Source organism: Falco punctatus (assembly GCF_963210335.1).
Source record: "Falco punctatus genome assembly, chromosome: 1".
Taxonomy (NCBI): Eukaryota; Metazoa; Chordata; class Aves; order Falconiformes; family Falconidae; genus Falco; species Falco punctatus.
Window position 1 is genome coordinate 75522505 of NC_137580.1, and position 27154 is coordinate 75549658.

The 27154-nt window shown below is 42.8% G+C and overlaps 1 protein-coding gene across 7 annotated transcripts in view; it reads left to right on the forward strand.

The window, feature by feature from the left end:
- The window catches only part of FAM13A (family with sequence similarity 13 member A), a 141970-nt gene that overhangs the window by 79840 nt on the left and 34976 nt on the right, over positions 1–27154 (forward strand). For 5 of the 7 annotated variants that reach the window (XM_080397311.1, XM_080397312.1, XM_080397313.1 and 2 more), the window contains 4 exons: positions 10894–10935; positions 20415–20459; positions 22055–22234; positions 25091–25277. In XM_080397311.1, the coding sequence (XP_080253437.1) occupies positions 10894–10935; positions 20415–20459; positions 22055–22234; positions 25091–25277 (454 nt within the window). Of the gene's footprint in view, positions 1–241; positions 9144–10893; positions 10936–20414; positions 20460–22054; positions 22235–25090; positions 25278–27154 lie in introns of those variants that run through there. The other 2 variants (XM_080397317.1, XM_080397314.1) reach the window with 2 other exon arrangements.

A 27154-nucleotide genomic window follows, 5' to 3' on the forward strand; every position in this document is an offset into this window, starting at 1 on the left:
CCCGGCCCCGGGCTGCCCGGCACAGGGAGGCGCGGCTCCAGCCCTGCCGGGGAGGGCAGCGCCGCTCCAGGGCGGCTGCCCGGGCGCCGGGGCAGCGGAACCAGCCGGCGTGTTCGCGGGGGCTCCGGGGGTGGGGGGGGGAGCTCGGTGTAGCCCTTCTCTTGCAGGGAGCCTGCCTGGGGGTGTGGGGGTGCGGGCGCTGCGGGGCCATCCCCTCCCGGCCGCCCGCCGCCTCCCGGGGGCCGTGCAGCCGTGGGGGAGCCCGGCCGGGCCTGCCCCTGCAGCCCCCTGCAGCCCCCTGCAGCTGTCGGCTTACACACCCGGCGCCGGCTGCAGCGGCACGGGCGAGAGGTGTAGTTTTCCTTAAACCCTGGGAGAAGTTAGGGGTTCAGCCCTTAGGAAGGGGCTGGTGTTCTTCCACGATGCCGAGACACACCTGCCTTCGGCACCGGCTGGGAGCTACCTGTGCCGGCGTGCGTTCCTGCCCGCGGCCCGGCTGGGAAACGGCAGGGCACGGACCCGGGGGAGAGGGGAGCGGGCACAGGCCTTTTACCGAGTCATTCATTTCAATTTTTTTGTTATTGTTACTTTCAAAATTAAGCGGTCTATATCTCCTGTAGTCTTACTCAAATGGGCTGACTATCAATCTTTATGTAAACCTACCAAATAGTAATTCAGCACGCCGCTTCAGCACTGCGGGGGGAGGGAGGGGGGGTGCTGTTTCAGCAGAAGCTGCGGAGTTGCTGTTTGCTTGGACACGATAAAATAGTAACCGAAATTGCTGTCCAAACTGTTAATGTCTCGATAAAGCGCGGGGTCCACTGCAGAGGAGATGTGGAGGAAGTCTCCTTTGCAGTAGTGCAGTCACGGCGTTCCATGTTGATGACTGCAGAGAAACAGAAATGCGGTTTGAATGTCTTAAAGAAGTAGTTATAGTGCACCATTCCTATTTGAAGGACCAGTCTCACATAATATTTTTAACCTTTTTTATGTTCCCAAGGATCTAACTGTCCTAGCAGGAGTCATAACAAGTGGTTATTACTGTGCTCTTGACTGTTCACCCTAGGGGAAGATAGGTCTCACAGGGTAGGTCTAATTAGGCTCTTTGGTTTTGTTTGTTGCAAGAATTAACTCTTGATCAATTAGAAGTGTGCTCTGCACTTCAACACCGAATTTTTTTCTTCAAACTCCTATTAAGCCTTGAGCACAGTACAGAATTGTTTGAGCTTTGCAGTTAAAAAAAAAAATATTCATAAAATTCTGTCTTCTTTTCCATCTTCTTGATCTGTTCTTACTGTATGTATACTACACTTTTAGCACCTGATTTTCTTTGGACCTAGGGGCAGACAAGCATAGACTACTAGACCCCTTTACAGTTCTCCAGGTTGCATCTTTGTTTTCCTGTTCTTCCTCTTGGAGCTTTGTCTCCTCCATTTTCAGTGCAGAGGTTTGCTGCAGAAGAGGGCCTTGCTGGCTTTGAGCGTTTTTTTGTAGTTTCAGAAAGGTGGTACCCAGCAGTAGCCACCGGTTATGGGTAGTAGTATCCTTGAGGTTCCTGTGAGGTGGACAGGCTGATGGTGCTGTTTTGGCTCGGCATGGACAGCTTGTGGTACATGATTCCTGTTGCTGGGTCTAAAGCAGACTAGTGGCAACCTCCAGGTGCTGTGGCTTGGGGCACTTCCCAAGTTGAGAGCATGCACCTTCCTCTCTCAAGAAAGGGAATGAGCTGCCAGCAGTAATCACACTTGATTCCCTTCCGTGGTGGATGAACTCTCTCCTGCCCGTCTCCTGCAGGTGCCCCTCTCTGCTCTCTTTGGGCCACAGACTGCTGCCATGCTGTGCCTGCCACGGGAAACCTCCCGTGCTGAAGTGATACGAATGCATTTCTGTATGGCTGGTGTGTAAAACTTGGGAGAGGGAGAAGGGCTTTGTTTAAGCAGCTATGATGAATACATAGCGTTTGGCACCAGAGCGGCAAAGTATTATATCTATTAAGGTATCTAAACTGTGAGCCTGTCTTCCTAAAAATCGTATAATGTGCTCTTACAGAGCCAAATGTATTATATGGTGTCATTTTATTCTATATATAGAAGTTTGTGGAATAGCACATGATGGGATATAGTCGCCTGCTGCAAGGGAGTGACAGTGGGGATGTCGGGGTTATGTTTCGTTGCATGGGAAGAGGTGGAAGACCAAATGTCTTGACCCCTCCACTGCAATAGGTCCTGCGTTGCACAAGCACTGTAAAAGGCATCTGTGAATGTCACACAAGTTGCACTACTGATTTTCCGTCAACCTACCTGCCAGTAATGTCTCTTCTATTGCTAATAGGCTAACGTGTTTTCTGAATAGCATTAACTTACTTTAATAACCTAGATTCCTAGGAAGTTAGAGTATTACTAGTGCTGTTAATGTATGGGTTAATTCATTTATTCTAGCTCAGTCTGTTGCAGGTTTTACAAAAGCTGTGCCAAGCTGAAACCTGTGGTGGCTGCTTAAGAAAGGCAGGTGCATGGTCGGGCCTCGTTTGTGATCAGTGGCCTCTCTTGCTCTGCACTTTGCTGAAACAAATCAAAGCAAAGGAAGAATGAAGCCATCACAAATATTTTTAGAAAGTGCATCTGATAGAATTAGGGAGTGCGACTGATCTGTTTCTAACCCGTACAGTAGCAGTTGTCTGCATGGGCTGTCTCACTTGCAGTCCTCATCGGGATTGTTTGATTTACCTCATCGGTTTGTTTGCTTGGGGGTCTTTCACAAATACCCAGTATTTTAGCCTGAGAACACTGTTTGTATTCCACTGGACTTTTTTTTTTTTTTTTTTTTTTTGAATGGTGGCTGTGTTCTCTTTAACAGATTAGTGAGCGTTTTTCTGTGTAAAGTTGTATTGTAAATAAGTCTGATCCTTTGGACTTTATCACTTTCTATCCAAGGTGCTGGGAGTGCTTGACAAGCCCTAGTGAAGTATGTTCTGGAAAACGTACGTGAAGTATGATCTCTGAGGGTGGAGAGAACTTGTATCTGATTTTTGTTTGTTTGGGGTTTGGGGTTTGTTTTTTTTCTGGTGGAAGAATGAAGAGAAGTTCAAACCCATGGTTCTGATCTTCCTCTAGTCATAGGCTATTGCAAAAGGCTACGTGACTTTTTGGCCTTCTGGGCTCACATTTGACCCACAGCAGGGTACCCTGTCTTGTCACAGCTGTGATGGGTGTAGGAGCATGTGGAAGCACTTTCAGGGTACCACTGGGTGGATGGTGTGAGGGCTCTGACAGAAAGGAAAATTATGTGGAGATTTTCTGTGGTCTTTGCGGCTGGGGTATCCACCTGATTAAGCAAGAAAATATGAGTATTTACCTAAAAAATGGACTCTTAGATATCTTTATTTGAGGAATGCAAGCTTTAACAAACAATCCTGCAATCAAAATCGGTGGTTACCTAGTAACAGTTCTTCACCATCATAATGCAACAGGTATGTGTGCGTTATGCAACTTCACACTGTTAAATTCGGAGAAGAGGTGAGACTTTGGCTGGTACATTCATTCCGCCTCTTTCTGACCCATTTTCTAGCTTTATCCTAGTGAAGACTATTGCCAAACCACAAGGAGAAGACAAGACACTGCCCTGTCTTTCATAATAAGCCCCAACTAGTTTAAGAAGTAAAACAACAAAAGCAAGCTGTTTAACATTGACGTCATTTTATAAAAGATAAACATATTTGCAATCCAGGAGGATAGTGAGTAGAAAATAATTATACAAAATTATGCTGTCAAGGGTTTCAGTAGATTCAGATATGTTAATATAAATGGAAAATCAGCCACTTGCTCACAGTGGCATTTAATCAGCAAGGAGTTCTACTCATTTGAGCTTGTCATGGGATAGCCTGTACTTCTCTGACGTTGCTTTGAAGTGGGAGAAGGTGTGCAAGAAAGCTTCAGTGTATTTTTTTTTTTTCCTATTCAGGTAATGTGCCTCAGTCTCAGTGCCCCCTCACGCACAGCCTGCGCAGCTACACCTGTGGATAATGCAGTATATTCTCAATGCCTACAGCTGTGCTGTAGGTTAGCGTTTCCTAGAATTAAAAAGATTCTCTTCTACATTTGGGTACTCGTGCCTTAATCTTGCAGGTGGAAAACAGAACAAGAAATAGTACATGCCTCTCAAATGTGTGGGAGTCATCCTTTGTATTCACCTCGGTTTGTGTCTATGAAATAGCAATGCTGTATTTTGAATGCCAGGTAAAACAGGAGACAGAAGCTCACGCGTTTGGAAAGCTAATAGGGAATTCTCCCCCAAAGAGGACCCTTTATCTGGCCCTGCAGTGACATTGCTACACACCGTGATGTTGCAGGCTTAAGACGTAGTTGAGACACCCTTAGGAAAAACACTGCTGAAGAAACAGCTTTGGGGAAGGTGGTGGCATCCTTTGGAGATTAATATTTAAACCAACACCAGTCCACCCCCACCCAAGTTACTGGAGACATTTTTCAGAGTATGTGAGCTCAGAATAAAGAAGTGGCGTTGTCCACCTGGTATTTTGACATGGGGCTCATTTGGTGAGTGGCTTACACAAGTACTTAAGCATGAGCTTAACTTGGTTTCAGTGGTAAGCATGGCTAGGTGTTAAGTGTAACTGTTGTGAAGACTGGAGATAAGTATCTGAAACAAAGTGTTACGGTTTTGACTATAAAAGTTACTCTTCAGGGAAAATGCAAATGTTTGCATGGAAATAACTCTCACAGAGAAATAGCTGCTCAAGTGACTATATGGTGCATTCCCCCTCCCTCCTCCTCTGATTAAGGTTATAAACAAGAGTGGCATTGCTCAACAATTGATGGTGAGTGCTGACTTGTAATGATGATCATTGTATCACCGCGGTGTTATCATGTTAGATTAAATTTATGGTTACTTTTGCATCAAGGGCGATGCTTTTCTTCATTCTTTTGCATAACATACCTCAATATTTATTTGAAGGAAATTTGTTTTGAAGGCTTTATTTGAAGGAAGAAGCTTATATTGCCTGCTATTTCTCATTTGCAAAAACATTACCTTTTACCCACTGCTATGAAGCACAAGCTATGAGTAAATCACTCTATTGAGAAAATAAGTATGCGATAAATTTTCATGAGCAGTTTCATCTTGCGTTTGCCCCAAGCTTGAAATAACTTATGGGGAAATGACCTTGGAGGGGGGAAGAAATGCTGAAAAAATTGTGAATAAGACACAGCACTACTGTGGCCTCAAAATTGAGGCTTCCTTGAAGCTGTTTTTAGTGGTGTTAATGTTGAATGTCAGAATAAGTAAATAAATGATATTGTTAAAATCCTCTGCAATTGCAAAAATGGCATGTCAGTTAATCCAGGGTGGCACAGTGGTTCTAAATGGTGAGAAGAAAACAAGAGGGAGAGAACTTTAATGTCTTAATAAGTCACCCAAACTTAGCCTTCCTTCTCCTCCCCCTAGAAGCTGTGTTAACTTTTGATATCGTTAGTGATTTGACACTACTGAATTTTCAATGCCTTTTTGTTTGATTGCCTTAAAATTAGAAGCAGCTATCTCGTTGCCTTAAAAACATATTGTCACTAAAAAAGAATTCATTTATTTTTAAGTCCAGAATATCTGTGGTGGAACAGAAAGTGAGCGATTTCTTTATCTCACTTTTGAGGTCAGAACAAATAGAGCCTATGGCAAGGCATTAGGAAAACATGACCTTGGCTGAGCAGCATGGGCCCTTCAACTCTGGTGCAATGTGTAGATGCTTGAGTCAAAGTAGGTTTTCATGACTATAAAAAAAAGTGGTGATTATTTTTATTTTTTAAAATTTGAGTAATTGTCCCATTTAACTTTTGAAAAGAGATGTGGAGTAGGAAAGCAGTGATAGCTTTCCAGTGGAAGTTCCAGTGCCAGCAAGTCAGGATAGAAAAACTCCTGATAACTAAGTGCAAATAAAACAAGGGCGAGGGTCCCTGAGGCACCCTCTGACCTGGGGGGAGAGCTCAGGCCAGCGAGGGGGTCGGGACTGGAGTATCCCGTAAATAAATTGGGAACTCTCAGTCTAAATGGGTGTATTATAGCTTCAGCTCTGGAGTGGGCTCAGCAGCTCCTGTATTCTTTCTGAAGGGCAAGATGAGACATCAGAAAAAGAAAGAAAAAAAAAAAAGGAAGCTCATCCTTGGGTATTTGAGAATGCCATGGGTGAACGGTTGCCCTTAACATTCCTGTTGCAAAAGGGGGAGGCAAAAAAAGGTAACTGTGGTTCTGTAATGGAAATATATTGTTTAACTGTTACACTTCACCCGAGCTTTACTATTTCCTTCTTTAGAGATCGAAAGGCTGTGTTGCATGAATGCTGTAAAATCCATGTGCCTGAAAATCACCAGCTAAACTAACTGGTGGGCGATACTGGCGTTCCTTCCAGTCTGACAGACTTTTTTGTCAGCTCAATGAAGGTCACAAACATAATAGTATTACTTCTTTGGCCATAAAATAAAGAGAACAACTTCTTTTGGTTTGGCTGGTTTTTGTTTTGGTTTTTAGCAAGAAGGAGGTGATCAAATATTTAGATGTCCTTTAGGAGTGTGAGAGATTGCTGTCTCAGGTATTACATGAAACAGCAGTTAATTTCTGTTTAATCCCTTGGTTTAGGGAAGCTGTGTATGTGTCTGAGAAGAAAGAGACATGTATTTTGCACTCACCTGCTTGGCTATATAGTCAGTGATAGCTGAATAAATAAATTTATTTTTATTTAAAGTTATGTCGTCCCTTCAGTGCCTTCTGGCCGTAAAGCATGTGTAAAGCTGGACAAAACTTTGAGGGTATAAAATAACCCCAAACCTACAAAAACCCAAAACCCAAACCACCTAATTTACTACTAAACCTGCTTGCCAACCTTATTGGATAAATTCTTTGCTGGGCAAGGTGGAAATTTAGACTGTAGAAGAGAAGCACATCAGAATGACTTGTCCCCTCCATGCTGTGGCCAGCTGACTTGCTTTGCTAGGTCACTGTGCCAGGCATTAGGCGTCCCTTTCTTTCTGGAAGGGTTGTATATCCCTTTAACCAGAGAGGAATGATGCAGCCCAAGTAAAGTACAGTTAAATGCTTGGCGTATCTTAATGACTTCTAGCATTTTCTTCTGAAAGTATACATGGTAGATAGGGCTACCTAGCAGTATCAATAAACACTTCAGTACAAGGTGTTCTAAAAACAAGTAAGCAGTTGTTTTTTAGTCAGCATAGTGTGAATGATAGTCTCCTGCGTGGAAGGTTTTAAACCAATTTCTAGCCTGTTTATTGTGTAATATTAACTGATGATGGTTTATGATTCATATCTCATATGGTTTTGCTTGCTTGCCTGTCGCTTGCATCTGAAGCCATGTGATTAGGTATACACAGGTTTAAAACTTCTCACACACGATTCTTATTTCGTCCATTAAATTAACCTGTGTTTGTGTGTATAATATGAACATATCCGTTTATTATCTTACAGTATGAATAATTTTTTATTCCTTAAAGTATTTTAATCAAAACAATCCATGTGCACTAAGTGATTGTGGTAGGGCTTGGTAGTCTCACATCTAATTCAAGGGATTGTGAATTATGTGAATAGCTGGTTTAAATCTGTTTGCAATTTACACAGCTCATGTCTTCCAGCTTGTACAGGTGGGTTGACTAAGGTACATGAAGTTTGGGAAAGATGTTTGGGTTATGTTGTTTGCAGTGATTTAGTGGTGAAATAGGTAGTGTGCTTTACTCAGATGCAGGAGATCTTTCTGAAGTCAGAAAATTTTTATGGTTTCCTCAAAAGTCTAGATTTCCTAGTCAGCTTAGAGCTCTTCATCCCAGATACAGCTACTGATCAGTGCTGCATGTGCAAAACTATAAAGCACTATTGGGATAAAAGAGGTTGTACACAGCTACAGTTATTGTCAACCATGTGAAATTCTGAAACAGGATGGTCTAAATGAAACTAGTATTTGGTTTCTGACTTCTAGAGCTTCTTTCTTCCCTATTACCAGCTAATGATTTTAAAATATTTTTTCTTCTCAGTTGCTTTGTGTGAGTGGATAATGTTTATAAACATAAAGAGGTATAAAACTTACTTGAACTTGTGGAGCAGCGGTTGTGCTTGCTGTGGAAGAAAAGGAAGGAAATGCAAGAGGTTTCAGAGTTCCTGCTGAATGCTGCTTTCCCATCTGATCTGTCAAAGGAACTAGTGGGAGTGTGAATATAAAAGTTATTTGGGCTTTTTCAGTATGGTTGTGCTTCTGTGACTTGGAAGTTAATTACAAACCCTGAGATGAGGAAGGGTTTTTACTATGGAAAAGAAAGCATGTTTGCTGCAGCTTTGACAGCTGTCACTTGTACACAAAGCAGCATTTGGTGTCGTTTGAATTTGCATGGATGCACAGAAATCTTGATGGTGATGTGAACTTTTCTGTACATAAGAAAACATTTTTCATGTTTTGTGTCCACTACTGGGTCTTATTCACATCGAGATTACAAGTACAGTCATTAATGTATTGAACTGAACATAACAAAACACTTTACTGGCAGCTTTGAGTTTAAATAGCTTCTTCACACTTTAAAAAAAAAAGTATATTCCATAAGTGGTAAATAGATAATGTGTGCAAGCTGAGAGACTGCATGCCATCAGAGGAGGGAGCCTGTACCTGGCAGAGGTTCTTACCCTGTGCCGTTGTTGCAGGTCATCTTCTAGTGAGGGCAACGATGGACACTTCTGTGTTTCCCTTCCTTCCATTTCCCTCCCCTCAGGTGACGTTTGCCTCAGTCACACACAGACAGCTGCGTTACCTACCTTGCTGCAAGCAGGCACTGCCAGCCTGCTCTGCACTGCTCCATGGCTGTGCGGGTCTTGGGGGAGGGATGACAGCGGCAGCCGACTGCAGCTCGCTCTGGGTGCTGGAGACAGGCTTGTGGAAGTGGCAGCAAAGTTTCCGGTAGCAGCTGTGCTCCCAGTCTTCTTGGGGAGCTGCTGAGAACTGCCCGGTCACTGTTGCGGTAGAGGCAATGTGAGTTTTGGCAGACCACGCCGATTGCACAAGCAGCCTCTCTTCCTTCCGGGCTGTGGTATTTGGTGTTACCCTTGAACTGGTATTTCGGGCTTCCCATGCAACGTGCTGGAAGGTCTGTTCTGTAGATGTCTGTGGCTATCTCTCTATGAATCTCTGCGTACCGTATGGGGGGTCAAAATGACGCAGAATTGAACTCCTGTGATTTTTCTCTGGCACGCTGGCTTGCTCATCTGCCCGTCTGCCTTCGTGGCCTTTGTGATTCCCTTGCATCCATGCCTCCTCCCTCGTGCTCTTGCCCCCCGATGAATTTGGCGTTCGTATTTGTGGATCTGTTACAACATTGGCTGGGTTCAAAATAAGCGGTGCTGCAGTCTGCCTCTGGCTATATACAGTGGCGGAGCAGGGTGCTTACCTGGCCGCGGGCCAGCATCAGCTCGGCTTGCACAGGGAGCTTCCTCCGGCCCGGTGGAAGCTGCAAAAAATATTGGGTATTTCATCTCCTAGCTACAAAACCTGCGGAGATGTTCCTTTCCACTTTATTCTGTGCGTGGAGAAGCTTTTATAAATCAATAAATAAAATCCTTCAAAATTCAAGAGATTAATGGGCTCAGGCAGGCTTTTCAAAAATCATCCAAGCTTGATCTACTTCAGATCTCTGTTGAAGTTGGTTGGGGTGATCAAATCTGCTGAGTGACTTGAGTTTGAAGCTGAGCTGACCTCACCTAGAGCATTCTCCCATATTCTCTCATCTTCTGAACAAGCTCAGAAGTAATAGGTGCCTTCACAGCCCGGCACCTGTGGCTCAGCACCTGTGGCAATGCTGAGTGCTGGCGCAGCCCCAGGGGAAAGCAGCAGGGAGGTGCTTGGTTTCCAGCACCTGTGTTGCGTTATCCTTTCTGCTTTTGTTTAAAGTAATTTATGCAGCTTCCCATCTTTTCTTCAACATGCTGTGCTCTTCAGCAGATCCAGTTAATAGTCCTTTGGGGGCGAAATGACCTGGGTGGCATTTCCTGCATGTTTAGAAGAGGACAAGTGTCCTGCTCTGGAGGGTTACAAGGCTTAAATGCCCAGCAGGGCCACCCTTTTATCTGGTTGGAACAACTAGGTGAAATTCATGTGAAGCCCTTCTTAGAGCAGCACGGTCTTAAATTGACTTAAACCATCAGTCCACCACACCTTTAAGCTTCAGCATCCCAGCAGCTCATTCTTACCCTTGTGCCAGTACAGGCATGATGAGCTGGATCAGGGAACTGGTTGGCCATACACCAGGTAGTTATGTTTGAGCAAGGTCAGTTGACTGCTGAAGCACCATTTTGTCAGGGGAGCTCCAAGCCAGCCGGTGGCAGCCTCTGATCTCAGAAGCCTGGGGAGATTGCAGCATAGTCAAATAGACTTGCCACAGGTGCAGTAAAACTGGGGAATTCATAGCCTAATGCATACACCAACAGCCATTTCTTTCATCTCTGAAGATGTCATTTGGTTTTTTTTCTCAAATTTTGCTGTAATAGATAAGTTGTTTAATTCTGGAACAGCAGACAGCGAAAGGATTTGGTGGTTTTGCTGGCCAAATGCTTTATTGTTGCTATGGGAATAGTCCTCGCATGCTACGGAGCTGGAGTGACTCCTGGCCGCTAGCAGGAGATCTGTTATGCCATGTTTGTGGACACTGAGAAATGAATTGGATTCTCAGGATTTAAGGAATGTAACTTAAAAGTTTTCTTCCACGAGCACAGTCAGAGGACGAAGTAGACATAAGTGTTACCTCTGTTTCACTTTTGTTATCTCTGCTTTATAAGAGTATCTTGAACTGCAAATACAAGACAGAGCTGCACACTAACTTTAAAAATATGTTTTATTTTTAGCTCCCAGGAAGATGAGCGGCCTATGTCACCCTTCTATGTGAGGTATTTACTCATTTGTTTTACTTTATTTTTCTGTGTGGGATTGACTCGTTATTGGAGTTTCATGTGGGGAGTGATGCCAGAAATGCTGAACAGACTGTAATCAGACTGAGGATTAATGTTAAACTCTTAATTATTGCTCAGCTAGCGGGATGAATGAGTCTTCAGAGATGCAAACTCTGTTGCAATATTTTGTATTTAGAGATGAGGCTCAGGGTTTAGTGCCAGTCTTGTAAGATCTTAATTAGAAGATGGACATTCGCTTCCTCTTTTCTTCAGTCATTATGCAGCATAGATGCCTGTCATGAGTAACTTGTAATCTGTGGGCACAGGAGAGATTTTTGCCACAAGCTTTGAGGAACTGGCAGCGTGTGCTGCTCAGAAAGAAACCAGGAACCAGATGGTGAGTCAGCAGCCCATACAGCAACTGCTCCGCTGCTGCAGCCCAGAAAAGCAGGAGAGTGCCTGGGTCCCCAGCGTGCCTGCCTGGAGGGAATAGGGCTCATGCTGCATTTGAACAAATTGCGTTTCTTGTTTTGCCAACTGGAGGGCAAAGTCACTGCTTGTAAAAGGCCTCTCATTCTATTGACATCAGTGAAAATTTGCTCTGCTTGCTTCAGTAGCAGGCTCAATTCTAGTGCTTTCATTTATACTTAGTAGAAGAACAGGAGCCAGGGCAATTAACAGTGAAGGGCTGCAGAGGAGGGCGGGCCAGATATTATAATTGGGTGCTTTGATCTCTGTAGAGTTTAAACAAATAGAAAGAAATCCCTGTGGTGCTTTTTGTGAGAGCAGTGATATTTCGGATTCTTACAGTGATCTCTTAAATTTGTTCATTCACTTGCATATATTCCTATTTATCTTTGTAGCTTGAGTTTTTTCTTAGAGAATTTTTCTAACGTAATCTACAGAAAGTGTGCATTTCATGCATACTTTTAATATGCAGACTTCCATTAAAACTGTGGGTCAGTGAACCGTTTATGCAGCCAGGCTAGTCCATGGTCTTGCCTGCCTTCCTGTTGATGCACCATCATTCCCTGCAGTGTATTTGTGCAGATGTTGCTTAGTCTGTGCTTCAAAAGCTCCAAACTGTCTGAGGAGGTTCTGCCTTTTCCTTTGGGAGATTATTTTGTAGCTGCATACCTTCCCTTATCATAAGTTTTCGCCAGTTTAAATCCTCATCCTGTCTTTCCATTGAAAATGGTCCCTTTCTTTCCTTTTCTTTCTGGCTGAATGTGACCTTGAAATGATGGTAGGCTTTTGTTACATTTCTATATGTCTTACTGCTTAAAACTGTACTTTCAAGCCCTTTCCTGGGTCGTGGAAAGATGATCCAGGTAAGAGATTCCTGACAAGGTCAGCTGAAGAGATTGCCAAGGAGATGGGGAGACGAGGAGTGGGCCCAGGGAAACTGGTGTCAAAGCAAAGGCATTTCTGAGAGGCAGGGAGTGGGTTTGGAAATGTTAAATGGACATGTGGGCGTATTAGGATGGGGAACAAAGGATGAGTGTGTCCATTGGAATGAAGGGACGGCTTTCCATTGCAATATTTCTTGCAAATAGAAATATAACATTCAGGAATAAACACATAGTGGGAAAGTGAAGAAATGGCTAGTAGGGGCAGAGAGAGAGCAGCACACCTTGCAACGTAAGGCTTCATGCCAACCTTGTGTCTTCTGTAACATTGCTGAGACACAATTACTTGTAAGTAAAGCTAGCAGCTTGTAAGTCTTGCTGCTGTTTATCGCACATCAGAAATGTGTACTTCTGAGGTCAGTTGCCAAGTGCAGTTAATTTGGCAGGACAGCTGGTGCTGGCTGGGCAATTCATGGTGCTTCAACAACTGAGAACTTGAGTGGGTGGCCAGTTTTTTCTGTGCAACTTTGAATGTTCTAATTGTTGCCCCAGAGTTGTGCATGACGTATGTAGGAATTGTGTTTCAGACCATGGAAAAGGAAGGGGAGACAGTCTGCTTTAGCTGTCTGATGGTCAAATCTATTTGTATTGCTACCAACCACACTTCATAGTTTGAAATACTGTTCAAGTAATCCTTCAAGTGAATCAGGAATGTGTATGTACAGAGCGGCTATTGCTGCACACAGAGGGCTGTACAGGTAATTATGCAGCAAGGTAATTAAATAGGAATGAGAGCTCTTTAGCTTCCAAACACTGCACAATACTTGGCTTTTGCCAGACTGAAGGAGCATCATGTCCCTCCGTAAACGAGTTTTGGTAGGATCAGACCAGAGACTTACTCACTATTCTATACGCTATTTCTTAAAATGGCACTGATTAGGGGTTGTCGATTTGTTTGAGTTTTTTTCTTTAGACATTGGGAAAGTCATGACCAAGTGTAGAATTAATTACCACTGCTGCTTTGTAACTGAATAAGCAGTGAGTAAGTGGTAAATGAGACAAAATGTGACATAGGTTTGTCAAGAGAGGTGGTAGCAGTACAACTAAATTATTTTTTATAAGACTTTCCAGAGAGTGGAAGAAAAGGAGTATAACTAATCTGTCTGATGTCAGTAAAATGCTTTATATGTCATGCTATCTATATGGGGAGAATGGGCATTATACTAGAGCTTCAAGATGGGTAGTGAGGGTGTGAGACCTACAGGTACTGCTGTAGGAGAGGAGGGAGGTTGCTGGTGGAGTTCCTTAAGTGTCATTGACTTTTTTTTCATTGATAGCCACTGGCATAATAAAATAGAGTCATGCTCATGAATTGGGCTTATAGCAGAAATCTAGGAAAGGTGAATGGAATGAGGGTGTCCTTCAGGAGAAAATATATGACGATGAGCTATGATACAGGATGGTTGAGGTAGATACAGATAAAGATAAGCATGAAATATAAAATACAGGATGAAAAATAGTAACATAGGTAATAAAGTCATACATCTCAGGACTAATAATGAAAATCCATTACATGAAAGGGGAGTTCCTTACATTTGGAAATGCCAGGGAAGAAAAAGATGTGGGCATTCTTGTTTGTGGAGGGATGGAAGGGAGGTATGAGATGAAAATGAAATAATCAAGTTGAAGTAATCACATGACAGTGGATATATAAAGTGAAGTATTTTCAGTATACTTAGAGAAAGAACGGATGCCCTTGCACAAGAGTCAGATGAGGCCTCATACAGTTTCAGTAACTCCATGTTCCAATGGCATTAGATTTGTGAAGATGATTAGAGAAGCAGGCAGACCCTGGTATAAGATGGAGAAAATAGCAGGGAAGGCTTATTCACAATAAGAGATAAACCAGAGTACACATATTCCCTTCAGACTTTAGAGAGGGGGAAGGATTGTTTATGTTAAGTAACAATACTGACGAAAGAGAAAATGTGTACAAACAGGCTATGAATAAATTTGGGCAGAAAATCAGAAATTTTGTAACTGGAGCCCTCTTTTGTTTGGCACTGCAAGGATGAGATGGGCTTGACTAGTTTGTAAGATCTGGGGTTTGTGTCCATTCATCTACTGCTGACCAGGGTTATCCTCTCCCTCTCTGTACGCCTTGGTAAGACGATTTGTTGACTCAGCTGTGCCCAATAGCAGGCAAAGAGATTTCTGGGCTGTTAAAAGAAGAGCCTTGCTGGGTGATTGATTGTTCCAGAGAGCCATGCCTGAAGGCCATTTATGTTCCAAAACCTTTTGTTGCAAAACCTTGTGGCAAAGGGAGTTGAGATTGTTAAAAAATACGTAGTGCTGTTCCTTGTATAATTCTGTAGTGAGACTGTGAACGCCAGCTGTACTGAGTAATCGGTACTGAGAAACACTCTGCAGTTTCGGGTAATGAGAGCAGCATCTGGCAATGGCAATTCCCTGTAAGCACACTTCCACTCAACGTGTGCAGTGAGTTTTTAGAAGACAGGGAATCTACAGATGTGCTTCGTGCTGGTGTATATGCTTTAGATTTGACATCAGTCACGTAGATGGTTTCAGAGGAGTTTCCTGATGACTATATCCTGAGATAAACCAGAGTGATATTACAGGGAAAAAAGCAAAAGCTTTGTAGCGTGGAGCTTCCTTGTTAACGTACAGAGCATTCAACTGAAATTGGGATGAGAGCTGACATCACAAGCAGTGCCAAAAATCTGCATTGCAGATACCCATGAGTGCAAGGCAAGGCGCTGGACAGTTTCACCTGGTTTAGTACTTCTTTTCCTTGAAGTACTAATATCCTGTTGGCAGTATTCAGTACAGCTGACTGTTTCTTCTTTTAGCAGTTGTTATTTGAGACAACTCTTTTTATATAATGCAAGTCAGGTATTCTTAGCCTGTAGTATATTGGGTAAGGTGGTGTGGTCTGTTTGTTCTCAGGTCAGTTTTCTGAAGAAACTGAAAATTCTTGTTCTAGTTCTCGTGCCTGCTCACAAATTTGCTTGGCCGCCTTCCCACTGGATGCCACCTCCTGAGTGGGACATACCAGAAAAGGCCCACAGGATTGCTGGACCCTTTTACAAGTCATGATTACGTTGTGTGATGCACATTAACATCCTGTATCACATTGGCACTGGCTGAAAATAAACACCGGCCTGCTGGATGCCTCTGCTCACATGTCCAGCTACTGTGCAGGTCAGAGTTCCCCTTAGGAGTATTTCCCTTCTCTGTAGAGGAACCTGTACAGACTCAGCCATCCAAATTCTCCAAGGTAAATTGAGTGGCTTGTATGAATCTCCTTCAGGCTTGTCTCTGCTCCAAGCAGTAGGTGTCAGTGTGCACCCATCATAAAGGGTGATCCCAGTACAAGTGAAACAGCAGGAATCCTGAAGAAAACAAGACAGTTGCTTTCAGTGGGTTTAGTTTTCCGCATGGTAAGAAGGTAGTGTCAAATATAATGTACTGCATTTAAAGCAAGGGTAACTGAATCTGAGCTCACAAAAGCATTAAGATGCTGAGAAAACACTGAAAGTCTGCCCTCTGTGTGATGGGACATCCCAGTAACTAAAAGCACATCTCTATTCTTAAACTAATTATTTTCACATTTTGTATGGAGACACAATCCTCCTTTTTGGGAAATGTGTGTCAATTGAAGTAGTTGTCTTAAAATAGATCCAATGTGAGTCTGCAGTATTGCATGACACTGTGTGCCATAGTTGTGGAGAGTGAAAAGTGTTTCAGCTATGTAAGTACCTATGAAATAGGAATTTCCTAGGCCACAGGTTGGAATAATGTATTTGGAAGGACTTCAGAAATTTACCATCTGAAATGCCAGAGTCATTTAAACATCTTCCTCTGTGCTGGAATGGCAAAATGGTAGGAAGATTTTGCATCTGTTGAGGCTTTCTTACTGTTGTGCTTGGCTTTAAAAAAACAAACAAACAAAAACAGGGGAAAAAATAGCTTTGCTTCCTGCGTAAAACAGATGGAGATTAATAACGCAATGAAGGACCTTAGTTCCAGATCGCAAGTATAGCTTATGATTTAGGCCATTAAGTATGGTCAAGAATTAATTCATTGACTTCATAAATGAAAACTCAATCTGGAAGAGTACTACGTCACTAAGTTTGCTCTGGCTGATATTTTTACTTTGCTCTTTTATACCTGGATGCCCTAACGTTTTGCTCAGTAGTACCTTGAATGAAAAAAAAAACCAGGTGAGGGGGGTGGATGTCCAACTGTTAGTTGCCTGCTGTCACAGGATGCACAATGCAGATCAAATAGGGTGGAGGTATTGCATGAGAGAATTCTTACTCCAGTGCGTATCTTTTAAACCTAGAGAGTACTAGTCAGGGGAGGCAAGGGAGGTTAAATGTGTTAAAGGTGATGGAAAATACAACCTTCCCATACTTGAGGTAGAACCAGAATGGGACGAGAGGCCATGCAGTAAGAGTTGACCTTGTGTGTGAAGCAAGGTGTTATCCAGAGCTGGTGACACCTCAGAAAGTGAGCAAGAGACTTCAGTAAACAAGTTAACACTGGGAAGTGCTGAAGGTCAGACTTCCCAAAAGGAAAAGCAAGAAGGTTGTAAGAAGCCAGTTCAACAGTTTATAGCGCTTAAAAGAGCTGTGTGCCTTGATGCAGGTTTTGTGGCTGGCTTTCTGAAAGTCAAAGTCCCCAGAACTGGGAAACACTCCTGCTGCTTTCCATCAGCTGAGGAGAACCTTTAATTTCTATCGAAAGTCACTATTTCTCAGCTTGCTCTGTAGCAGCTGCATAATTTAATAAAGATAATCTAGCTGTGGAGATAATTGACTATACATATCAGTGAAGTGGAGCAGACATGAGGAGAAAATAATTAAGCAAAGCAGAACATGAGTTCCCATTGTCCAGATGATTTACTGAGCAAAGCAGCCCTTCCGAGGCAGCTGCCCATACAGGCGGGCATGCCAAGAGGGCTCTTCGGGGCATGGCTCTTCTCTCATGCTCTGTGAAGCTTAAATCCAAAGGCAGAGCAACTTTTGCCACCCAAGAAGTTTGGAAAACCCCACAGGATATGCCCTGCCTGCCTGGTTGCTCTTCTGGGCTGTGAAATCCTTACAGGGCTGTGCCTTTCCCTGCGTTTAGTAACGCGCTGGAGCACCTCCTGCTCTGTCCTCTGTCCCTGAGCAGGCTCAATTTCTAAAGCCACTGTGTAACTCTCCCCTCCACCATTTGTTTTGACTGTCAGCTTCCTTGATGTAAAAAAGGTTGGTGCAGAGTAAATAAAGCAACTTAGCAATGCATTTAAATTAAGCTTCAAAATGAAATAGCAAGGAAAATTACCAATTGCGGAATTAAAAGGAATTTAGTGGATCTGGAAAAACTCTGGTTTAAAGTCTCCATCTTATTGAGAGAAAGCTAATAAAAGAGCATTAAAATATCACAGGGCTATGAATAAAGCTACATTCGGTATGCCAGGAAGCAGTATTTAGGAGGGAAATACAGTAAAATCAGAATATCACAGCTTCATTTTGTAGTCATCCACCCCGCTGGCATGTAGCTGTATACATATTTTCTTGTTATTTGTTGGTAGTTTGAAAATCACCGTATTAGTGGCTCTCCAACAGAATCTGTATCATCTCAGTAGGGCTTTTCTAGATACCACAAAGTAGTTGTTACACAGATACGGCATCATTATGAATTAGCAAGGTTAATGGACTTAAAACTGCATTGGTGTTAGTAAAGCACATGATTCACTGAGAAATAGACAACTACAGTATTTATTGGGGTGTTAGGGATTTTTTTGGCATTTTATTTAGGTATTTTTGCAGCTTTATCATTTATTTCTTCTTTTTATTACTTTTTGTGTAAAGAAGCTGGTGCGTTTTCAGTAATGATGCGAGTGGTTTGCAGATAGTCACTGTTGGCCTTGAACACCACAGAGTTGTCAGCATGAAGTTTTACTTACATACAGTATCTAGCCTTTCATCAAGTTTATGTGAAGGAGGAGTTTGCATTTTTGCACAGTGTTAATTCCGTTGGAAATAGAGGGAAGAGCTATTTCCTGAGATCTTCTGTCTTGTCTGATGAGTATATATACCTACGTCCTGGGGATGTTTTAAAAAAAACAGAATCCAAACAATCCGATCTCCTCCCCACCACCACTTTTGTGAAATGAAAACAGAGAAGAAAGGTGTGATATGAAAGACACCCCCACTCAGTATGAATTGCAAGTAAATATTATAGGAAGTTGATACAATATTAACTTACTCCCACGCATGTAGGAACAGTAGTCAGTGTATGAATTGTATCTTAGAACATGGTTTAGCCTACCACACTAGCATCTTTCTTCCTAATTCATCTCCCACGGGAGGCCACATCTTAAAAAATGGTTTCAGGCTGTGAAGAGCCCGAATAGTTCATGTAAGTGAAAGGGAAAGCAAATAGGGTACTTGACATTTACTCTTCAAATTTCAAATCCAACCAGTAGTTAATAGTCAAGATATCACATGTGGAAAGAGAGGGATCTTGCAAATATTTTGTTTTCCTATGTGCAGATTGCATGCCCATAATAATAAGTACGGTAATATTTGTTTGTATGTCTTCTGTTCATGAAATCATCTGAATGACACAGCTGCTGGGATGCTGTGCAGGTGATGTGGGATATACTGGCAAATCCATGTTTTTCACACGGTGTCACGGCTGCAGGGACCTGTCCCTGGGCTGGAGACGAGCACCGGGTGAAACGGACTGGAAGAGAAGCACATGTGCTTCGGGCACACTGCTTTGCTCACACCGAGGGGAGCACTGGCTCAGCCAAGGGAAGCTGAAGCGTATGGGGACTCTGATTTGTAGTTGAGTGTTTGTGGGGGTTGTACTTCACTGCAGGAGTTAGGCTGGTTTGTTAGTTTGGTTAAACTGGCTGTAGTGGCTCTTCATTTACCCTTCTCGTCCTCTGTCACCTGCCTTCCACCACAAGTGACACTCAAACCCAGGAAAGCCACAGAGCGGTTATGACCTGAGAGTGCTGCAGCATCTTGGCTGGCTCTGGGTCTGTACGGTGAGGCGTGAAATATTTGAGGGAAGCAGAGGAGGAAACCTTTGGCTGGTGGAGGGAAGTCAGCCGTTGGTGGTTCTTCTGCATTGAAACGGTTTGGGAGAAGGTGGTAAAGGCTGAAAGTAATGGATGGCAGTTTTGGCAGGAGGCAGAATTTGTGCCCAGCCTGGCTCATACCCTGGCCATGCAGTGCCATTTCATTGGGATAGATCAGTCGGTGGTACTGCTAATTCCGTTGCTGATAACAGGGCTAAATCAAAATGAAACCCCTAGGCATGTAACTTACTTGACTTAACAAAGATCACAAAAGGAATGAATAGGCAAAAAGTGTCACCTTGTCTGCAGAGCCGAGTCAGTGTGGGGGAAGAAGGGGCAGGATGGGACTCAGCTTGGCAAAGGGAGGCGAGCAGTGACAGTGTAAGGCAGACCTCAGCTGCGCAAAGTGGCACGTCGGCTTGTTCAGAAGGGCTTTAAACAGCAAGCGATGACACCTACAGTCACGTTGGCTCTGCCTGAGCCTGAAAACAGACAGAGGGAAAAGAGAAAGAAGAGAGCATACGTTTTATTTTTTAAAACGTGAAGCAAAGAACACGAGTATCAGAGTAGCAGGAGAACTGTGCAAAATATGTATTTTGACTTTGTCGTCCATTAATATTTAAAGATTCTTAAATATTAAGTCACCTTTCACAGACCATACATTTTCAAAAGACAAGGACTTTTGTGATAAGGCTAAAAACCTGCAGCAGCAGAAGGGTAAGAAGAAAGCCAATAATCTGGAGCATGTTGAGGTTGAAATATTTTCTGTTACACCTTGGCCTACTGCAAGGGCATGACAGGAAAATTAATTCTTTAGGATATTGGCATTGTCAAAATGCACCACAATACCATGGGAGTGAAAATTCCTTAAGGGGAAAACCCTTTTACAAGTCATGTGCACGCGCATGCAATTGCTGTTGAGACGACTCAGACCTTTAAATCTTAGTACTGCAAAGAAAAGGGGTTTTTAAGACCTTGTTATGATACTTAGATCTAACTTTCTCCGCTTTTTTTCTTTTCCACAGTGCCCATGTATCACAAGTCAGCAGTAACATTCCTGCTACAGGAGAGTAAGTATCTCCTACAATTTTGTAGCTGCCTTTTTTGTATGTCAGAGCTTTTTAAAGTATTGCTGGTTATTCGTTGATTTCTCTTTAAGAATTGTGCTTACACAAACAAAAAGACAATGTTTCCCAAACCAAAGCATCTGCAATGATAATAAATCACATCCTTCTGAAAAATTCTCAGGCCCTTGGTTCTTTTCTCACACTGTGCCTGTGATGTTTTGGTTAGGCAGGACTTGCATATTTGGAGAAGCCATTCATACTGTGTCATCCTTTTGCTCTTGTTTGCACCCTGTTGTACCCCAGCAGAGGACAGGGCTTGACCCCACTACCATAACTGGGAGCAGCAGAGTTAACAAGTTGGTTCCCTTGCTGGAGCTGGAAATTCCCAATGGTTGATGGGTTTGCAGAACTGATTCTTGTCAATACATGAAACACAGACATGTTGCCTGGTTAAACCACATGGCGTTTTGCAGTTGCTAAGACCTTTTGACATTTTTGGGAACTGCAGTCTCAGCAGACTTCTAACTATAGCAACTTAGCAACAACTTCTGTAAATTCTCGGGAGAAGTCAGCACAGGTACAGGTTCCCATACTCATAGCTACTCAGTTGAAAATTAACCAGCAAATCCTGCAAATAACTTTTTTAGTTATGGAGAAAGCACTAGAAGCAATATATGGACTTTGGACAGGCATGTTTTTGAAAAACTCATTCTTCAGTAGACTACTTAAAGCATTGCAAGAAACAGGGGTGGGGTATGCAAAAATGTGTTTCTAAATGATCTTTTAACATACACACACACACATTTAGAGTTTGCCCATAAAAACTTCCTTGGAAGGAAGGATATATTACAAGAAAATGTTAGTGCCAAAATGAAGGAGATTTGATTGTGTTGAAAGTTGAAGTAGTCTCACATCTTTAACTGATGCAACTGCAGAGGGTCCCTTGCTGTGGCTTGTGTGGAAGCCCTCTTACTGCCAGTGGGCATGCTGGTGATCGCACTCCAGAGCAAGTCAAGTTTCGTTGTGGGTGCATTCATGGCGTAAGAACAGTGCGAAAGCAGCATGAACTCAGGTGAACTCAGAACCAAACGCATGCTTGGTCACAGAGTTAAGTGTGTGAGGAGGTTGTAGTGAAGTGCTGTTTGCATGTTCTCATCCCTCTGTGGGAGAGCAGTGAATCACCTTGCAGATGATCCTCATTGCCTCGCTGAGCTCGGATTGTCCAAGAGGCTTGGCCGGTGTCAGCATGGCTGGATATCAAATACATTTTTGTCAGGGCAAGGACTGTTAAAGTAGAGAGTGAAAGTTAGGCACCAATGTCTAGTGCAGTAAGTGAAATTAGCTGTTTTACTGAAGGTTCAAACATCCCTAAAAATAAGAAAGAACAAGATGAATTGGGAAGGCTTAGCTCTTCTAAGGGTCATCAGGGTATCTGAAGATTTTGGCTTAGCTCTTTGCAGATGTCAGAGTGCTAGGACATTTTATACTGCCTTGCCATCGTAAAACATAACCCTCAGATACCCTTGCTTTATTTAATGTTGCAGAGAGGGAGCTCCACAGTCTTTGAGCTCAATTGACCTTATTTTTCGGCTTGACAGGTATTTAGAGAAGACAATCCGCTCAGCCGTGGAGCAGCATCTCTTTGATGTTCATGGCTCAGGCGGCCAGAGTTCAGAGGACTCTGAATCGGGAACATCTTCAGCCTCTTCTAATGTGTCTGCCAGGCAGAGGAGGCGATACCACAAAGAGCAGGAGGAAGCCCGGAGAAACAGAGACATGTATGAGCCTGATTTCTTTGTTCTGGAAAGTATATTTGATTAAGTGTACCCTAGTCATGTCCTCTTATCAAGGCAATGCTTAGTTCTGTTATGAAATGCACTGGCCCTTGCCCTGTGTTGAAAGTGCAGAGCAGGCTGCAGTGCCTGTGCAGAGCTCCATTGCATCAGTTAGAGCTGGAAAATGTAGTTTGTTAGAGGTCATGGATCTTACCATGCGCAAAGCATGATAAGAACCCGGTTTTTTACACAGTATAGTGGAGTTTTTAATTACAGTATTTGTTGCTTTAGTGGAAATTCCCAAGCAGTTGGCCCCATTGCCTGTAACTTTCTTTAGATAAAAACACTGTGTTTAGATGCTTTTCTGAATTCAGAATGCCTTCAGAAATGAGATCAAGTTCCCCTTTTGTATGTGGAGGCACAGCTTATGTTTAGGTTTATTGAAGAGACTTGGGAGTTTGTCTGAAAGTAGAAAAAACTTCCTTTTGCTTAATCAATTTAAGAATTTTTATCCACCCTGTTACACAAAATTTAAGAATTATTTAGTGGTGAGTTTCATCAAATGTCTGTCAAAGAGTAAAAATAATACCTGTTTTTCCTTTTACGCCCCTCTGCTTGGGGCATATATTGTGTGGTACAAATGTATTACCATCGCAGCCTTAACAAACACTTCCCCAAGGCATAGCTATCTTTGAGGAACTCTAACGACAGACTTTGCAAGGCTGTGATCTAAACAGTGCTTACACATATATCTAGCTTTTAACACAGCACTTCTTCTTGTAAAGAGTGTGTATATTTGACTGTAGTATTGGATTGCTAGGATTTCAAGTTAGATTCCAAAACAAACATTTAGTTTCTTGGGTTTTTTCTCTGGGTGCCGAATTCCCCAAATCCTATTGGATCTGCAATTTCCTATACAAAGCCACTTCTGTACAGGTGCATAACCAGCAATACCTTGTGTTAATACTGCAGCCGTGGTATTTCCCAAAATGCGTCAATGCTACTGTTGTAAAAAAGTCCGTAGTTACAAAATAATAAGCCATTTCCATAGTGAATGAAAATACGCTGTGAAGATGGACTGGGAAATCAGCGTTTGCAAGTCACCCAAGTATCTGGCAGCAGCTCTGAAGTAGTTTTTCTTGTTTAGTAGCCCTGCCGACAGGCTTCTCAGGTAAGTAGGTCAGGGACAGGCTAGTGTACGTGTTCGGAAGCATATAGTACTGCAGGGCTTTTTTTTCAACATTGAGTTACAGAGCTGCCTTTAGACATGGTTGACACAGTAGCTCAGGTTCGGTCCGTAAAGCTGGAGACAAGGATTTAAAGCCCGCTGGAAGTTTTGAATGCTCTCTATGGTTCAGATTGTTTTCCCTGGTTCCCTTAGGTCAGATTGCTGGAACTCTTTGGGGTGAACTGTCAAACTTGGGAATTCCTTTCAAAACTTCTTTCGGTTGTTGGTTTGATTGTCAGTGATTTCATCTCTTTGCCTTGTGATGTATCAGAAGAGGATTTGTAATGCCACAAGATGGGACTTAAGACAGGAAGAATGTTTATCACAAAAACACATAGGTGAACTCCCAGGCTTTGCAGACTACGTGATCTAGACACTATGTATATGTAATTGGTCTGCTCAGGGGTTTGTAAAAACTTCCACAAAGGCAGGTGTTGTACCTTAGAAGTTTAATCATAGAGATACAAAGAAGTATTAGAAATCTCTTCCACCAACAAACCCTAGAGATTCATGATCTAGAAAACCTCTGAAATTTTCTGGTTTTGTTTTTGATCTGAAAACTTTTTCGTGCTGGCAGTGTGCAGATACTACAGAGGAATGGGTTTCTTGTCACACCAGTGCCAGTCTAGATAAATTCTCCTGCTGTTCGTGACAGCAGGCTTTGGAGTTGCACAACGCTGTATGAGGGAGCTGCACATACAACAGTTAGCAAATGTTCCGCTTTCAATGTCAAGTGTAAGCGGCCTGCCTTTAGCCTCCAGCAGGGTAGGACAGCGTAGAATGAGATGTGTTGTGTTTCTCTTGTTCCCGTAATGCAGTGATGTGTTATGTATGTGCATCTTCATTATTGCACAAAGTAGAGGGAAGGCTGTGAAGGGAAAACTGCATGCTAAAGGACCCAGCAGGCTAATTGTGCTGGGCAAGGTAAACCATAGGCCAGGCTTCTGGAAAACATGCCTAAACCCTGCTAGCCCAGAGTGTCCCAGCATCATGGGATGACTTCAAGCTAGCTGTCCCATTCACTTCCCAACATAGCAGAACAGTTCTCTGTCTTAGCCGTTGCGTTGCCGTTGCAGAGTTGCATTCCCTTTTCTGTTTTTTGTAATTTCCAAATAGGAATCAAGCATTTGGCTAAAGCACCGCAGTCCTGCTCTTGCAGTTGAGAAGATGAGTAAGAGGGGTGATTATGTGGTGGCATGCACCAAAGGGGATCCTTGGACTGCAGCTGTGAATCACTTTTCTAACTTAAAAGCACATGTCTCAAAGGAAAATATGCTGCATATTCTCTATAAAAATACCACAGACAACCAGTAGCTAGTCCAGTCTCCTTGTGAAGTCAGTGGGATTCTCTGCATTGGCTTTAGTGGGAAGTGAATCAAGTCCCAAATGTTGATCCTCACAGCTTTCTCACCTGAGGTGTATACACCTGGCTTTCACTCCTCAATGGGATTTAGCATTGCACAGTGTGTGGTGTTTGCTGCAGTAGGAAGAACCAGAGATACTGGTTTCATAGGCTGTAGAAGACGTTGACGGAACTGAGTCAATCACCATGATGCATTTCTCTATTGCTACCATAAATGTAGCGGTAGAGTGTTTTAAACAACCTCTTGTAATGTCCTTTTTCTTTTTAGGGAAGTCGTCAACAAAGAAAACATTCCTTCTGGATTCAGCAATCTTGAAGATTGTATTCTAGCTACTCAAGAAGTAGAAAAATTACAGGACAACAGCTCTGGATATCTTAGTGAAAGGAATAAGCCAAAACGGCAGAAATCCAGCACCAAGCTTTCAGAGCTTAATGACAACCAGGACAGTCCTGTGGTAAGCTGGCGTGCTGTACTATTTGATGCCTAGTACTAGGGTGGGGAAAAGTATTTTTTTATTTCAGTGCAATCTGGTTCCCTTGGGTAGCCATTTTTGCCTACAATACAAGCATAAGTGGCTACTTTGGACTATGGGGAACACTGGATCCCGCCCTTGTAACCTGTGATGAGGCAACTTAGAAGCCGTATTTCTGCTATGATCCTCTTACTCCATCTGCAGTCATTTTCTTTCCCCAACTTTTTGCTTTTTCCTTTTGAATTTGCCAAAGAACATTGGAAAAGGAAAAAGAGAGTCAATCTTTTTCCTAGTCTTTCAAAAGTCTTGCAAGGAGGTTGGAACCTCAGATGCAGGTTCTCACTTGTTTAGGTCAAGTTTATTTTTATATTCCTGCTAAGTTCCGAAACTGTAGATTGCAAGTGACTTCTTGATAAGATGACAAAGGTGTTTTATGCCTTTTCCCTGAAATCTGTGAGTTACTGTGCTGTTTACAGTTTACAGAACGCTTTGGAGTGTTAGTCCAAAAAATGATCCCTCTAGCTACCTTTTACAGAGGAGGTAAATGAGACTGATAGAATGTCCTAAAAATCTGGAATGCTGTAGAATTTGCCCATCATATTCGTGTGTGACCGTCACAATAGAAGACAATTTGTCAATTTTTACAAGCTGTAGAGTAAAACTGATGCACCCTCCTTCACTTTCAACCAAACCAGACACTTGTTGTAGTGTCAGCAGTTGAGAAACTGTACTGCGCTTCAGTGCAGGGTCTACTTGCAGTGGCAGAAGTGCTGTGCATCCCGGTGCCGAGCACCAGGCATGCATTACATGGTCAGTAGAGTGAAAGCAGTGTGAAGAGACTGTCCTTCTGAGCTGTAGGACATTTCCTTCAGTTGTACTTGATTAATTTTTAAAGCCTGCTGTGTGTGAGTTCCTTTTTCATGTGACATTGCGTGGGGAGTCATTTTGTTTAGGTCACAAAATTGCAATTACCTGATGCTGTTACCCTGTGCAGGCATTCTAGAGAGAGGCGGATTTGACTTCTCTTTGTGATGAAAAGATGGGAAGTTGCCAAAAATTGTAGGCTGTGCTTAGATTCAGTGCTCAATATCAGTAATCATGATACTTCATGAAATAGCATGGTGAGATAGGCACACTCGCACTTTGCGTCTTTGCTTGTAGCAGTGGACTTTGATAGGCAAAGGTCGAGTGCCTACATTCTTTTCTGCATCTTTTCTGTGTACCTGTGGAGCGTAAAGCAGTTTAAATGAGAATTTCACTCAGGATTTAGGAAAGACTGACAGAAGTGTCTGCTTTTGCTGTGGACCTGAAAAACATTCATGAAGTATTGAAATGTCCTCAAAGTTAATATGTCCACTGGAATTCACCCTGCCTCTCATTTTTGGATCTCCTGAGGGGCAGAGGCTGAAAGGAACATAAAATGGACTAACCTTGCACAAAAAGCACTTTGACCAAGATGACTGTCAGTGTGGTTCTTGCTTTGCTAGAGGAGGTGTTGCAGTGGGATTGTCAGCTGGGAGTATTGTTATGAAACAGCTGGCAGAGAGCATGGTGCTACTTTTTTTGAAGAGCAAAGGCTGCTTTTTAAATTTTCATGAGTGTGGCTTATTTCATAGTTGCATTTCAGAGACTACTGGCAAGATGTGTGGTGGTTCAGCTTTCTTTTGGCTACATCTGTACACTTTAAGTAATAACCCAAATTAGACTACCTGCTTTGGGGTATTAAAGGACATAACCTGCTATTTGCTAATAGGCCTTCATCACGTAAACAAACTTGTGATGTTGCATCTTCTTAGCTACCCTTTTCTGAGCTTTCCTGCTTTTCAAAGCCTGAAAGAGTATGTAGGACAGTGTGTGGA